General features: G+C 41.5%; 1 protein-coding gene across 1 annotated transcript in view; it reads left to right on the forward strand.

Moving 5' to 3' along the window:
• Window positions 1–11639: 11639 nt before the first annotated feature.
• LOC114612323 (calcium-binding mitochondrial carrier protein SCaMC-1-like) overlaps window positions 11640–13190 on the forward strand; it is a 45684-nt gene continuing 44133 nt past the window's right edge. The window contains 1 exon segment of the mRNA XM_028757281.1: window positions 11640–11822. Within this exon segment, the coding sequence (XP_028613114.1) occupies window positions 11640–11822 (183 nt within the window).

The following is a 13190-nucleotide window of genomic DNA, read 5'->3' on the forward strand; positions in this document are numbered from 1 at the left end:
GTGAATCCCCACACCCAACATCTTCAAACCTCTTTCCTCTGAGAACTGAGAAGGCCCTGCTCCATTCTGTTCTAGCACAGTGTTTGCAGTGAGATGAAGTTTGTTGCAGTGCCTTGGAGAACCTTTCTCCATAAAACCTTGAAAAGCTCCGTCTGTGTGGATTGCAGCAGTGTGCGCAACAACCCGGGTGTGAGGATGACAGACAACAGATCAAGAAAATGGGAGTCTCCGTATGACAGAATGTTATGTAGACATATGAAGGAAATGCTGCCATTTGTGAAAATACGGAAGGCACTGTGCTGAGTGAAATAAACTCACCACAAAGCACTTGCATCTCCTTGGGCCTTGGTGCCTTCTATTTCTGGCTTGTCAAAAAGCAAACTGTAGAGTTTGTTAAAAGAATTCTTGCTTCCTTCCGTGCTTCCTTCTTTGCTCCCTCCCCCTCCCTCCTTCCTTCCCTCCCCTTCTTCTCCTTACTCCTGCCTTTTCTCCCTTCTTTTTCTCATACAGAGGATTGAACATAGTGCCTTACAGGCTAAGCAAGAGTTCTACCACAGACTTATGTCACTGGCTCTGCCCTTGCTTTCTCGAAAGCTTTGACCTGTAAACGTAACACACCTCGTCTACTCATATTCCATGTAGTAAGACGTCCCATGTGTCTGTGACCAAGCCACAGAATGAAGGTCCTGTCCTGTCTCAGAAGCATCTGCACTAAGGAATGAGGAACACAGGCTCTTGGGGGAGTGCTAGGCTCTGCTTCCACAGATTCTTACACATTGGTTGTCTGTGCTTTAGACTTAGAATCCTGGAGCCCTTAGCTTCATGTTGTTGTTGTTGGTGTCAGTGCTGGGGTAGTATTAGGAGTGCAGAATGCAAGAACAGAGAGACATTTACTTGGGGCATCTGTTCTCAGTACTTCCAAGTTTTCATTGAGGATACTCAGTATCTCTTCACCTTTCCATCCTTTACCTTCCTTTCTCCTTTCCATGTTCTTTTCGCCTCAGCCTTTCCAGGAGCTGGGATGATGGGAGGGCACTGGCAGAGACGGCTCAGCTATTTAAAAAGTTACTGTTATGAATACATTGGCTTAGCTCTCCCTGGTCCCTGAAAACGCCTCAGCTGAGTTGTGCTTGACACTCCAACACTCTGGTCCTCATTTGAACAAAACAGTTGGCAAACAGCTCCCTGTTGTTGCAATTATTTTAGGAATCTAGAGAAGATGTGGTGTGATCTTTGTCACTCAATGATATGTTTAAAGACAATTCATTGCTATAAAAACCTTGGCTGTCTCAAGGAGGTGGTGCATTGCCTCCTTTTAAGATAACAAGATTTTTACAACTGATTGTAGAATCATGTGCGGCACAATGATGTTTTGGTTAAGAGCAGACACGGACCTCACACACCAAATACAGCTAAATTCGGCAGCCTGGATGTGTCGTTGACTGTATCTTGTAGGGTTTTGTGAGACTACTTTGATGTCTCATGATATATGTTTTGGAAACTTTCCATTTCATTAAGTGACTCATGACTGTATTTTCCCCATCTTCTGTATTTTCATGTCTTGGCTCTATTCTACCTAAAAATTGTGAAATGTTTCCAGGGTAATGTGAATCAGAATTAGATTAGAACTTAGCTCCTAAACTTCATTTCGATAATTCTTAAGTGAGGCCTGACTACTGATGTTTTCTACAGGTGAAGGGTCAAGATATGATTATCTTGTGGTTATTTTGGGTTATTTTGTCTTTTTTTTCATTCATTTATTAGTTAATTCATGTTATATACTTATTGCAGCCCCTCCCTCCCCTCCTCCCAGTTCCCCTTCCCTCCTCTCCCCTCCCCCCACACCAGCCACCGGGCACATCAAGTGGCATCAGGACTAAGCACATCCTCTCCCACTGAGGCTTGACAAGGCAGACCAGCTAGGGGAAAGGGATCCAAAGGCAGGCAACACAGTCTGAATCAGAGACAGCCTCTGTTCCAATGTTAGGGACACACATGAAGACCAAGCCACACATCTGCTACACATGTGTAGGGGACCTAGGTCAATCCCATGCATGGTTTTTGGCTGGTGGCTCAGTCTACATGAAGCCCAATAGGCCCAGGTTATTTGACTCTGTAGGTCTTCTTGTGGTGTCCTTGTCCTGTCTCACTCCCTCAGTCCTTCCCCTACTCTGCCACAAGACTCCTGAGGGCCACCGAATGTACGGCTGTGGGTCTCTGCATCTTTTTCCATCAGCTGCTGGATGAAGCTTCTCAGATGGCAGTTGTACTAGACTCCTGTCTGCAAGCATAGCAGAGTATCACTAATAGTGTCAGGGGTTGGCTCTCTCCACGGGTTGGACCTCAAGTTGGGCCAGTCATTGGTTGGCCATTCCCTAAATCTCTGCTCCATCTTTATCCCTGTGTATCTTGTAGGCAGAACAGATTTGGGGTTGAAAGTTTTGTGGGTGGTTTGATGTTCCCCTCCCTCCACTGAAAGTCTTACTTGGCTATAGGAGGTGGCCACTTCAGGCTCCATATCCCCTGCTGCTTGAGTCTTACTTAGGGCCACCAGTTGGGGTTATTTTCAACTCAGTGTGCGATATAAATGTACACTATAAGTATATACAATAAATGTACACTATATAAATGGTAGCTATTGGCCTTTTTTTTTTCATAGCTTATAAAACAGAGTAAAACACGCATTTGCTTGAAGACTTCTCGAGGTGTTCCCTGCCAGCTGTTTAATCAGGTAAAGGTGAATTTTTATAGATACAACTTTTTGAACTCTGCTTATTGAAAGGATTTTGCTGTATCTTTCTTTCTAACTGAATCATTATTCCCCAGAGCTAATAAAAATTATGCACCATTTGTAGACAATGAATAGCAATCATTTTATACTGTATACAATATATTAATTATTTTGTAAGATACTTGAGAATCTCTGAAGAACAGGCAACAAATAATATAAGCATAAGAATTTAAAATAAAATTGAGTCTGAATGAGTGTGGTGGCAAATGGCCTTTATTCTATTACTTGGGGCCGAAACAGGAAGAACTCTTATGAATTTAGGGCCAGCCTGGACTAAACAGTGAGCTTAAGGCCAGCTAGGGATGCACAGTGAAGACCTTGTCTCAATAAGTAAATACATAAATACATGAATAAAAATAAAAATCCACTTATTTGAGTATATGTTGCATCTATTCAGAAAATAAAACACTCAGCTGTCCATATTATTTCCATCAAGGACAGCATTAGTTTTCTTTTTCATTATTTCTTCAAAGGGATATAATAAAGGGATATATTAAAGGGGTATATTAAAGGGATATATTAAAGGGATATGTTCAAGGGATATATTAAAAGGGTATATTAAAGGGATATCTTAAAGGGATATGTTAAAGGGATATGTTAAAGGGATATATTAAAGGGATATGTTAAAGGGATATGTTTCTTGTGCTGGGCTAAGTAATGAGTTTCATCAATATTCATGTCCACCTGAAACCTTAGGATTTAATCTTACCTGAAAATAGAGCCTTGAAGGCATAATTAGTTAGGATGAGGTGACCGTGGATTCAAGTGAGCCTTAAATCCAGTGATGAGTGTGCGGAGGTCTTCTGAGGACAGCGACACACACAGGGTTAGCACCAGGGGTGACAAAGGCAAAGGCTAGAGTCAGGCAGCTATAACTCAAGGACAGCAGCATTTACAGCAACTGTGGGAAACCAGGAAAACGTCTAGGGCTACATTCTCCCTCAGAGATTCTAGCAGGAACTGATTCTGATTGCTTTGATTTTTTTCAATAACTTATTTTTAAAATTCACTTTACATCCCAATCACAGCTCCTCCCTCCCCAGTCCTCCCCTTACAAGTCCCTCTGCCCCACATCCCTACTACCTTGATTTTGATCTTCTGACCTCCTGAACTCTGAGAGTAAATTTTCGTTGTTTTAAATCACCCGTTTCTGGTAATTTACTGTAGCAAACCGAGAAAACTGGCTTAACTCAAACTTACACCCCCCCCAACCACAAAAAAATCCAACTCTTTCTCTGAATATCTTCAGGATCAATTGCGCACACCACCAATGACTGCAGTAGATGCACTTCCCAAGTGAAGGAGAGCAAGAGTGGGTTTCCACAAGTTTAAACAACAGGCGCTGAGAAGTAAAGCGTCCTTTCTCCGCTCTCAGTACAATAGTTTAACATAAAGCTGCTACAGTTGCATCTTGAAACCTTATGACCATGTGGATATCATCTGTATGAAAGACTGTCAAAGGAACTGATATGAATAAACAAGGCTTCCTTCAATTCCAAGCTGCAGAGATACACTGCTCACAGAGAAATAACATGGGGATTTTATTCTTTCAACAGCCGTAGTTGGCTTGGTGCTCCTAACCCTGATTTTAACTTGATCATTAACTTGGAATGAGAGTAGTAAAATTGATAAGCTACAACACTTGTGAGAAAACTGATCAATGCATTTCCTTGGTTGATCAATTTTCATGATATTATAACATAGAGGGAAAATATAAAAAAAAACAATAAAACAGTAACGAAAATTACTTTAAAATGCACTTTGGCAAATCGTGAATGCATTTCAGTCGGAACAGCTTTACACACTTTCCATAGTTATTGCTAAGCTATGCCATTGATTCCGAGGGAAAGTCATTGAATGAATTATAGAAAAAAGTCTGTGCGGTGGTCTACAAAGGAACCCTTAAGTTGTTGTTCTGTTGCTTTGGTGCCCTCTAGTGTCCATAGTGCAAAATTACATCTAGTCTACCCTGCCCTAAATTGTTTCTAAAGGGCAATACAATTAAAAAACAAGATTGTTTATTTGCTAAATCTATAGAATGTGTTCACAAACAAAATAAATAATACTGCAACTTAGCATACACAGAATAGTGTCTCTGTTAGGGCCCCTTGTTTATTCTATATATCTCTATCAACAGCATTCTGCTTATAGTGGTTTTTTTTAAGCCAGATTAAAGAAATTCTGAGGCAATTTCTACAACTGATTGTTCTCATTTTCCATCAAAAGCTGTTTATACATTCTATGTGTTCATAAGAGTCAATGAAACATTTTTTAATAAACTGATTCCATTAAAAACACTACAGTTAATTTAGCAGTTTCAAATTTGCAATTCACATTTTGACTGTAATCTAACTTTTGTGCTTCCCTGTTATTCTGGAGAGGTGTGCATTAATAACGCAGATTTTTCTTGGTTAGAATTGGGTTCATCCACGGAAGACAGAAAATAGCAGGGGTTTAAATCTGAGCCTATCTGTCATACGTCCATTTTCCTAGGGCTGAAGTGAAGCTTCCCTTGTCATCATGGTCCTGCGTCTTCCTGATGTACTGTTCCATAACATGAACCAAGTAGAATAAATAGGTGCAGACCCTCCATGGAGTAGACTAGGGTGAGTGTGTGGAGCCGGCACTTACATTTCCTGATGTAGTGATCCATTACCACTATAGACTGACGGGCACATGGCCAAATCTGAGCTGCATAATGTTCTGAAAACCGATGACCCATCAGTCCATTGCCACAAATTAGTACTCCTGGTGGCTGAGGTTTTACCTGATTTCTTTTGTACCACAGCCTTCTCACTCTGCATAGTAACAGCCTCTGGGTTCTTCTGTCTTCTAACTTCTGGTCCTTGATGCCATCCTTCTGATGCTCTTTTGTGTACTTTATTCTTCTCTGAAGAAACAGAAGCCAATGGAATCGTCCTGTCTTCTACCATATTCACAAGCTCTTACTGGACCTTGCACCTGCTTTCTGGGTGCGTCTATAGCTAATGACAATGGATTCTCAATAAATATGGAGAACCAAAGGTATGGTTGTGTCAAATGAGTAAAGAAACAGGAGCAGGGTCATGGAGTGAAGGGATGTGTAAGATGTTGATGAAGAAGATGAAGGCAATACAGTGTGGGAGGGAGGGAGGTGGGATAAATAATACTAGGGAGGTTTGAAAATATGGTAGGGGATCACATTATTTTATGTTTACCTCAAAACTATATACATGTATGTGTATGTGTATCTCCTCTGCCGTACAGCTGTGCCTTCCAGGTATAACAGAAGCTGTGCCCATAAACTTTCAACAATACTGCAGTCTAGCTGAGACTTGAGCAGTGACACGGGCAGTTGACATGCAGCGATGGCTGATGGAAATCTCAACTCCTAGAGGAAGATCTGGAGGCAATTAATGACTGCCGAGAGGGGAGAGTCAGCCTTCCCCAAGGATGAGCTCCCGACTGGTTATCCAATACTAAGTGCTTAGCTCTAAAAATTGTGTCCATATAAGCAACACTAAATGGACCCATCAGGTGGTGTTTATAATACAGCTCATTCTATATGTGTAATAATAATAACAGTGAAAGAGAGGGAACAGACCTGGAAAGGAGTCAAGGGGATTAGGAGGAAATTATGTGAACACCGTGTACTTACATGAAATTTAAGCCAGATGTTAGGATATTTGTCATGCTTCTTTGCTTTTCTGTTAAATTGTGACACTTATATTCAGGTAGTTGGTAGGCAGAATTGTATGAAAGTAACATTTATTAAATACTAATATATAGAAAACGATGGGTCTTAGTGTCTTAGTTAGGGTTTCATTGCTGTGAAGAGACACCTTCTTTCTTATAAAAGAAAGCATCTAATTGGGGCTGGCTTACAGTTTCAGAGGTTTAGTCCATCATCATCATGGCGGGAAGCTTGACAGTGTGCATGCAGACATGGTGCTGGAGGAGCTGAGAGTTCTACGGCTTTTTTTTTAAATTCACTTTACATCTCTATTAATGTCCCCTCCCAGTCACCCCCTCCCACAATCTCTCTCCCTCCCCCCCTGCCCTCCCCCTCTCCTCCTCTGAGAGGGTAGAGTCTTCCCCCCCTCCCCAGCACATCAAGTTTCTGTGGGGCTAGGCACATCCTCTCCCTCTGAGGCCAGACAGGGCAGCCCAGCTAGAAGAACATACCCCATAGACAGGCAACAGCTTTTGGGATAGGCCCACTCTAGTTTGGGACCCACATGAAGACTGAGCTGCACATCTGCTACATATGAGCTGGGGGCCCTAGGTCCAGCTGTGTATGCTCTTTGGTTGGTGGTTCAGTCTCTGAGAGCTCCAAAGATCCAGATTAGTTGACTCTGTTGGTCTTCCTGTGGAGTTCCAATCCCCTCTGGGGCTCTCAGTCCTTTCCCCAACTCTTTCATAAGAGTCCCCAAGCTCCATCCATTGTTTGGCTGTGGGTCTCTGTCCTTCTGAGTCAGCTATTGGGTGGAGCCTTTCAGTGGTCAGCCATGCTAGACTCCTGTCTGCAAATATAACAGAGTATCATTAATAGGGTCAGAAATTGGTGCTTGCCGGTGGGATGGGTCTCTAGTTGGGCAAGATTCCCTCAGTCTCTGCTCATTTCCCATCCCTATGTTTCTTGTAGATTGGATAAATTTTGGATTTAAAGTTTTGTGGGTGGGTTTGTGTCTTTATTGCTTCACTGGGGTTCCTGCCTGGCTACAGGAGGTGGCCTCTTCAGGTTTCATATCCCCAATGCTGTGAGTCACAGCTGAGGTCATCCCCATTGATTCTTGGGCACTTCCCCTATCTCCAGATCTCTGTCATATCCTTGGGATGCCCCCCACCTTCCCACTCCAACCAGCTGCAGATTTCCATTCATTCTCCTGGCCTTCTGGCCTTCACTCCTGTCTCTCCCCATACTTGATCTTGACCCCTCTACCCCCCTCTATATTCCCTCTCTCACCCAGTTTCCTCCCTCCATCTGCTTCTTATGACTATTTTACTCCCCTTCTATGTGAAATTCAAGCATTCTCACTTGGGCCTTCTTTATTTAGCTTCTTTTGGTCTGTGGAGTGTGTGTGAGTATCCTATAGTTTATATGTAATATCCACTTATACTTGAGTATATAGCATGCATATTCTTTTCGGTCTGGATTACCTCACTCAGGGTGATATTCTTAAATTCCATTCATTTGCCTGCAAAATTAGTGTTGTCTTTGTTTTTAATAGCCGAAGAGTATTCCATTGTGTAGATATACCACATTTTCTTTATCCATTCTTCAGTTGAGGGACATCTAGATTGTCTCAGGTTTCTGGCTATTATGAGTAAAGCTGCTGTGGACATAGTTGAACAAGCGTCTTTGTGGGATGGTGGAGCATCTTTAGGGTATATGCCCAGGAGTGGTATAGCTGGGTCTTGAGGTAGAACTATTCCCAGTTTTCTGAGAAATTGACAAATTGATGTCCAAAGTGGCTGTACAAGTTTGCACTCTCACCAGCAATGGAGGAGTGTTCCCCTTGCTCCATATCCTCACCAGCATGTGCTGTGATTTGAGTTTTTGAGCTTAGCCATTCTGATGGATGTGAGATGGAACCTTAGAGTTGTTTGGATTTTCATTTCCCTGATAACTAAGAATTTTGAACATTTCTTTAAGCGCTTTTCAGACACTAAAAAGTCAAGTGTTGAAAATTCTCTGTTTGGCTCTGTATTCCACTTTTAAATTGTTTTTTTTTTGGGGGGGGTTGTTGGTGTCTAACTTATCAAGTTCTTTGTAAATTTTGGATATTAGCCTTCTGTCAGATGTAGGGTTGGTGAAGTCCCTTTCCCAATCTGTAGGCTGATGTTTTGTCCTATTGATAAGAACTTCAAGTAACTCAAGAAATAAATTGAGGAAGACCTCAGAAGATGGGAAGATCTCTGATGTTCATGGATTAGTTGAAGTAACAGTGAAAATGGCCATCTTACCAAAAGCAATTTCCAGATTCAATACAATTCCCATCAAAATTCCAAATCAATTCTTTACCGACCTTAACAGAGCAATTCATATGGAAAAAACAAAACAACTCAGAATAGCTAAAACAATCCTGAACAGTAAAAGAACTTCTGAAGGTATCCACCACCCCTGACCTCAAGCTGTACTACAGAGCAATAGTGATAAAAACTGTGTGGTATTGGGAACAGACAGGTGGATCAATGGACTTGAATTGGAGACTCACACACCTATGGACACTTGATTCTTGACAAAGAAGGAAAAAAATATCATACAATGGAAAAAAGAAATATATTATTTAATTTTCCTATATTTTGGTATTTCTATCTTTTTGTGATCAATCTCTAATGTAATTAATTCTATTGGTATCAGAGGGCATGCTCTGTATAAGTTCATTCATTTGAATGTATTCTCTTGTTTTATGTATCATTCATTATATGGTCACAGTGATGTAAACGTATACACGTATGAATGTTTTCCCTGAATGTATGTCTATGCACTCTGTATATTCCTGGTGCCTGAGGAGGCCAGAAGAAAGCATTAGATCCTCTGAAGCTGGAGTTACAGATGGTTCAACTACCATGTGCTGGGAATCAAACCTGGAACCTCTGGAAGAGCAGCCAGTCCTCTTAACCACCGAGGCATTTTTCCAGCTCCCATGTAGTGTGATTTTTACATGTGCAACTGAAAGAAAAAAATAGGCATTCTGCTACTGTTGCATGCTGTGTTCTAGAAATCTTAATTGACTGAATTGTTATTGAAGTTCCCTATTTTCTTCTCCTTTTCTTCTTCCTCCTTCTTCCCTGTCCCCTCTCTGCTTTGATGGAATCTTAGAATTTTACTATGTAGTCCAGGCCGCTCCTGAACTCATGGTCCTGCCTCAGGCTCTTGATTTCTAGGATTAAAAGCTAGCCACCACACGGACTTATCTGTATTTTGAAAATACATACCACTTTACATATAATGCAAAGAGCTTTTAGCCATATTATGTTCACATTTTCCTTTACAGTCTTTTTATTGCTGCCATACATTTAGTTAGGACACGTTATAAACTACACAATATGTTGTTTACTTCTTACAATATCTTTTAAGGGAAAATTGTCTTTAATAATTATAAATGCCCACCACTTACATTTTCTAAAGTTATATTAGTAGCTTTGTTTTATTGTTGACTTATGAATTTATTCAATGAAACAATACAAATACATATTTTATGACATTTGGTTACATATTTATTATAGCACTTAGGATGCATTTCACTCTAAAGTGTATTAGATGCTGGCTGTCTATGAGAGCTGTTTCGATGTTATGTTAACATTTAGAAAAACATATGGTAAAAACATGTATAAAATAAGTAACATAATAAAATACATGTAAAACAGTGCTATTTTAAGAAATAAATGAGCTTCATGATGTAAGATTTAGGCTTGAATGAGAAAAAATAATTCATTTAAAAACACGTCCCCCACAAACATGTCAGGGGTTGGAAAATGTATCCAGTTCTTGGTGGTCCCACACTATCTTCTGGCATGTGCTGGTACACACACACACACACACACACACACACACACACACACAGAAATATACAAACTATAAACTTACACAGACACTTACATATAAAAAGATAAAACTTTAAAAACAACCAGGACCATTATACTCTGCTGCTAGCTTTCAAAGAACATGGTTAGACAGCGCAAAGCTTCACAGAAATAATTCCTGAGCTATCTTTCTGTCAATTCTTCAAGACCTCACGTTTAGAAGATCTTGGGCTCACAACGGAGCCAGGGTTTTAAGAGAGAGAAAGAGAAGAGGCAGAAGTTCGTAATGTACCAGAAGACAAAGGAGATGTCTCAGGATGAAGAGAATGGACAGCAGCATGCAGGTAAGACCTGGGTAAATAAATCAGAGCATATTAAAGTACACATTGAGTTTTGTGATATTCGGAGGTTCAATAGGCAGGTGGTGGTGGTAATGCATGTGCTCCCCCCAGACCCCCAAGGCTTTTCTGTGTAGCCCTGGCTGTCCTGGAACTAGCTCTGTAGACAAGGTTGGCCCTGAAGTCAGAGATACGTCTGCCTCTGGGACTGAATTCTTTTAAGAAGGAAGTGAGAGACAAAGAAGAGGAAATGGGTTAGCTGGAAACCATTACTACGGGACAGGTACAAGGAAAAGCTCCTCCCTTCCTTTTTCAGACCAGGTAGGGGGTGTCTCCGCTTGGTCCAGATGCCTACATGTGGTCTTCCTCGGCATGAGAGGTAGCCTTAGAGCACTAGATACTAAAGGGAAAAGGTTCCATTTACTCATCCCTCCAGGCCTCAGCATAAGGCATAGCTATTTCACAGTACTTCACAGTACTTCACAGTAAAATGGAGAACGCAGTCACAATCATTCCCAGAGCCAAGCAGCAGATAACGGTCATTTTGAAAAAGTTGCCAACCTGTTTCACTGGGCTGTATTAAGGTGTAAATGGTGAGGAGGAGAATCTTGCCCTTTGATCTTTGTGAGAGGCTCGCGAAGCTTTTTGGAAATTATGTGAGGAGATTCTGGAGCCCCATTTGCGCTTTCCATGCTTCCTGGGCAACGTGCTCTCCTTAGCTTCACTTCACAGGACTTGATACTCATTCACTTCCGAGGATGCCTCTAAGGCCTGGGTGGTCATAGTCTCAGGTGTCCCCCTCGTCCAACTTCCGGTGAGGGAGGCCTGGCGCGGGGCGCACGGTGCCAGGTTCCCTCTCCGCAGTGCTCCCTGTTCTCAAGGTTCCACTGGGGAACCGAGGGGCTCCTGTCTCAGGCGGTTGGGGCTGGCAGACCTGTGGCCCTGAACATAAGTGGTGTGGTCCTTGGGGGTCCGTGGTGGCTGCCATCTCCTGCTGGGTGATGCTACACTGGCTGCAGGACTTCCTGCTGCCCTCCGAGGCCTGCCAGGGTGATTATGACCGTCTGGCCTATGAGATCCTCTTCGAAGACCTGGACCGTAATGGAGATGGCGTGGTGGATATCTCGGAGCTCAGGGATGGGCTGAAACACTGGAGCTCCTCATTTGGCGTAGACCCGGAGCAGGTGAGCCACTGAGAGAATGTGGCCCTGAGAATGTTGGAAAGAAGTTGCACAGATGCACAGAGCTCAGAGCCAACCTGCAGACCTGTCTGCCCCTTCCAGAAATTTCCAGAGCTTTTGGAGTAGGTGTGAAATTTCTTTCTGTAGGGTTCTTCATGCAGAAAAATATAACCCAGTGAAATGTATTGTCAACACATTTATAGTTATGTTATAGTTACTGATATATAGTTATAGATAATGACACAAAATAGTCATTATCTGTAGTGACAAGATCATCTGGGCTTTTGCAGAAGATTCTAAGGTCCTGAACATTTCCTGCCCATAAGAGTTAGGACTGTGTTAACCTTTGTCTAAAGTAAACCTGCTTTTTTCACGAGGCTTTCAGCCTAGGGAAAACTTGCCTCAAGATCTTCTACAAACTGTATGAAGATGAGTAGCCCAGAATTGGCATCTTTCTCACTTAACAGTATACAAATCTATGGCGAGTCAACAGACTTACATTTTACTAATGTCTTTCATAAACTAGTGTTGTCTTCCTTTTCTAGAATGGCCACCACCCCAATGGCCTCTTTCTAGTTCCCTGGTCTACAGGTACTCCAAGTTAAACACACAAAGGTAAAGATTGCAGCTCTGATCTACATGTGTGAGAATAATCTTTCTGGTTGGGATTAACAAAGTGTAATTTTTTTTAAAATTCTGTCTATTTACCTGCATAGTTCATGAGTTCATTCTTCTTTATGGCTGAATAAAATTCAGTTGTGTATATGTACTACGTTTTCATTTTCCACTTATCAGTTGATGGACATTGAGGCTGCTTTCATTTTGTAGTTATTTTGAACAGAGAGCCAATGAACATGGCCAAACAAATATCTCTGTGGTTTAAGGATATAAAGTCCTTTGCGGATATATACCTGTTAGTAGTATCACATGGTAGATCTATTTCTAGCTTTTTGAAGCCCCCCCCCATGATACTGACTTCCATCCTGGTTCCTTTAGTTATCACTCTTACAAATAACAAGTGAGGGCTCTCAGCAATTGTTACATGCTTTCTTGATGACAGTCATTCTGACTAGGGTACAATGAAATCTCAATGTCCTTTTAATTTCCATTTACTTGATAAAGATGTTTAACATGAATGATATCCTAGCTATGTGCATTTCTTCTTTTAAGAACTCTCGGTTCAGTTCATTAGCCTATATTTAAAGGGTTTGTTTGGTTTCTTGACTTCTTCATGTATTCTAGACACCAACCTATCAGATGTATAACTGGCAATGGTGGTTTTTCTTCTTTCTTTCTTGTAGGCTTCTTCTTCTTCTTCTTCTTCTTCTTCTTCTTCTTCTTCTTCTTCTTCTTCTTCTTCTTCTTCTTCTT

The sequence above is a fragment of the Grammomys surdaster genome, unplaced genomic scaffold (genome assembly GCF_004785775.1).
Source record: "Grammomys surdaster isolate TR1022 unplaced genomic scaffold, NIH_TR_1.0 126158, whole genome shotgun sequence".
NCBI classification, from domain to species: Eukaryota; Metazoa; Chordata; class Mammalia; order Rodentia; family Muridae; genus Grammomys; species Grammomys surdaster.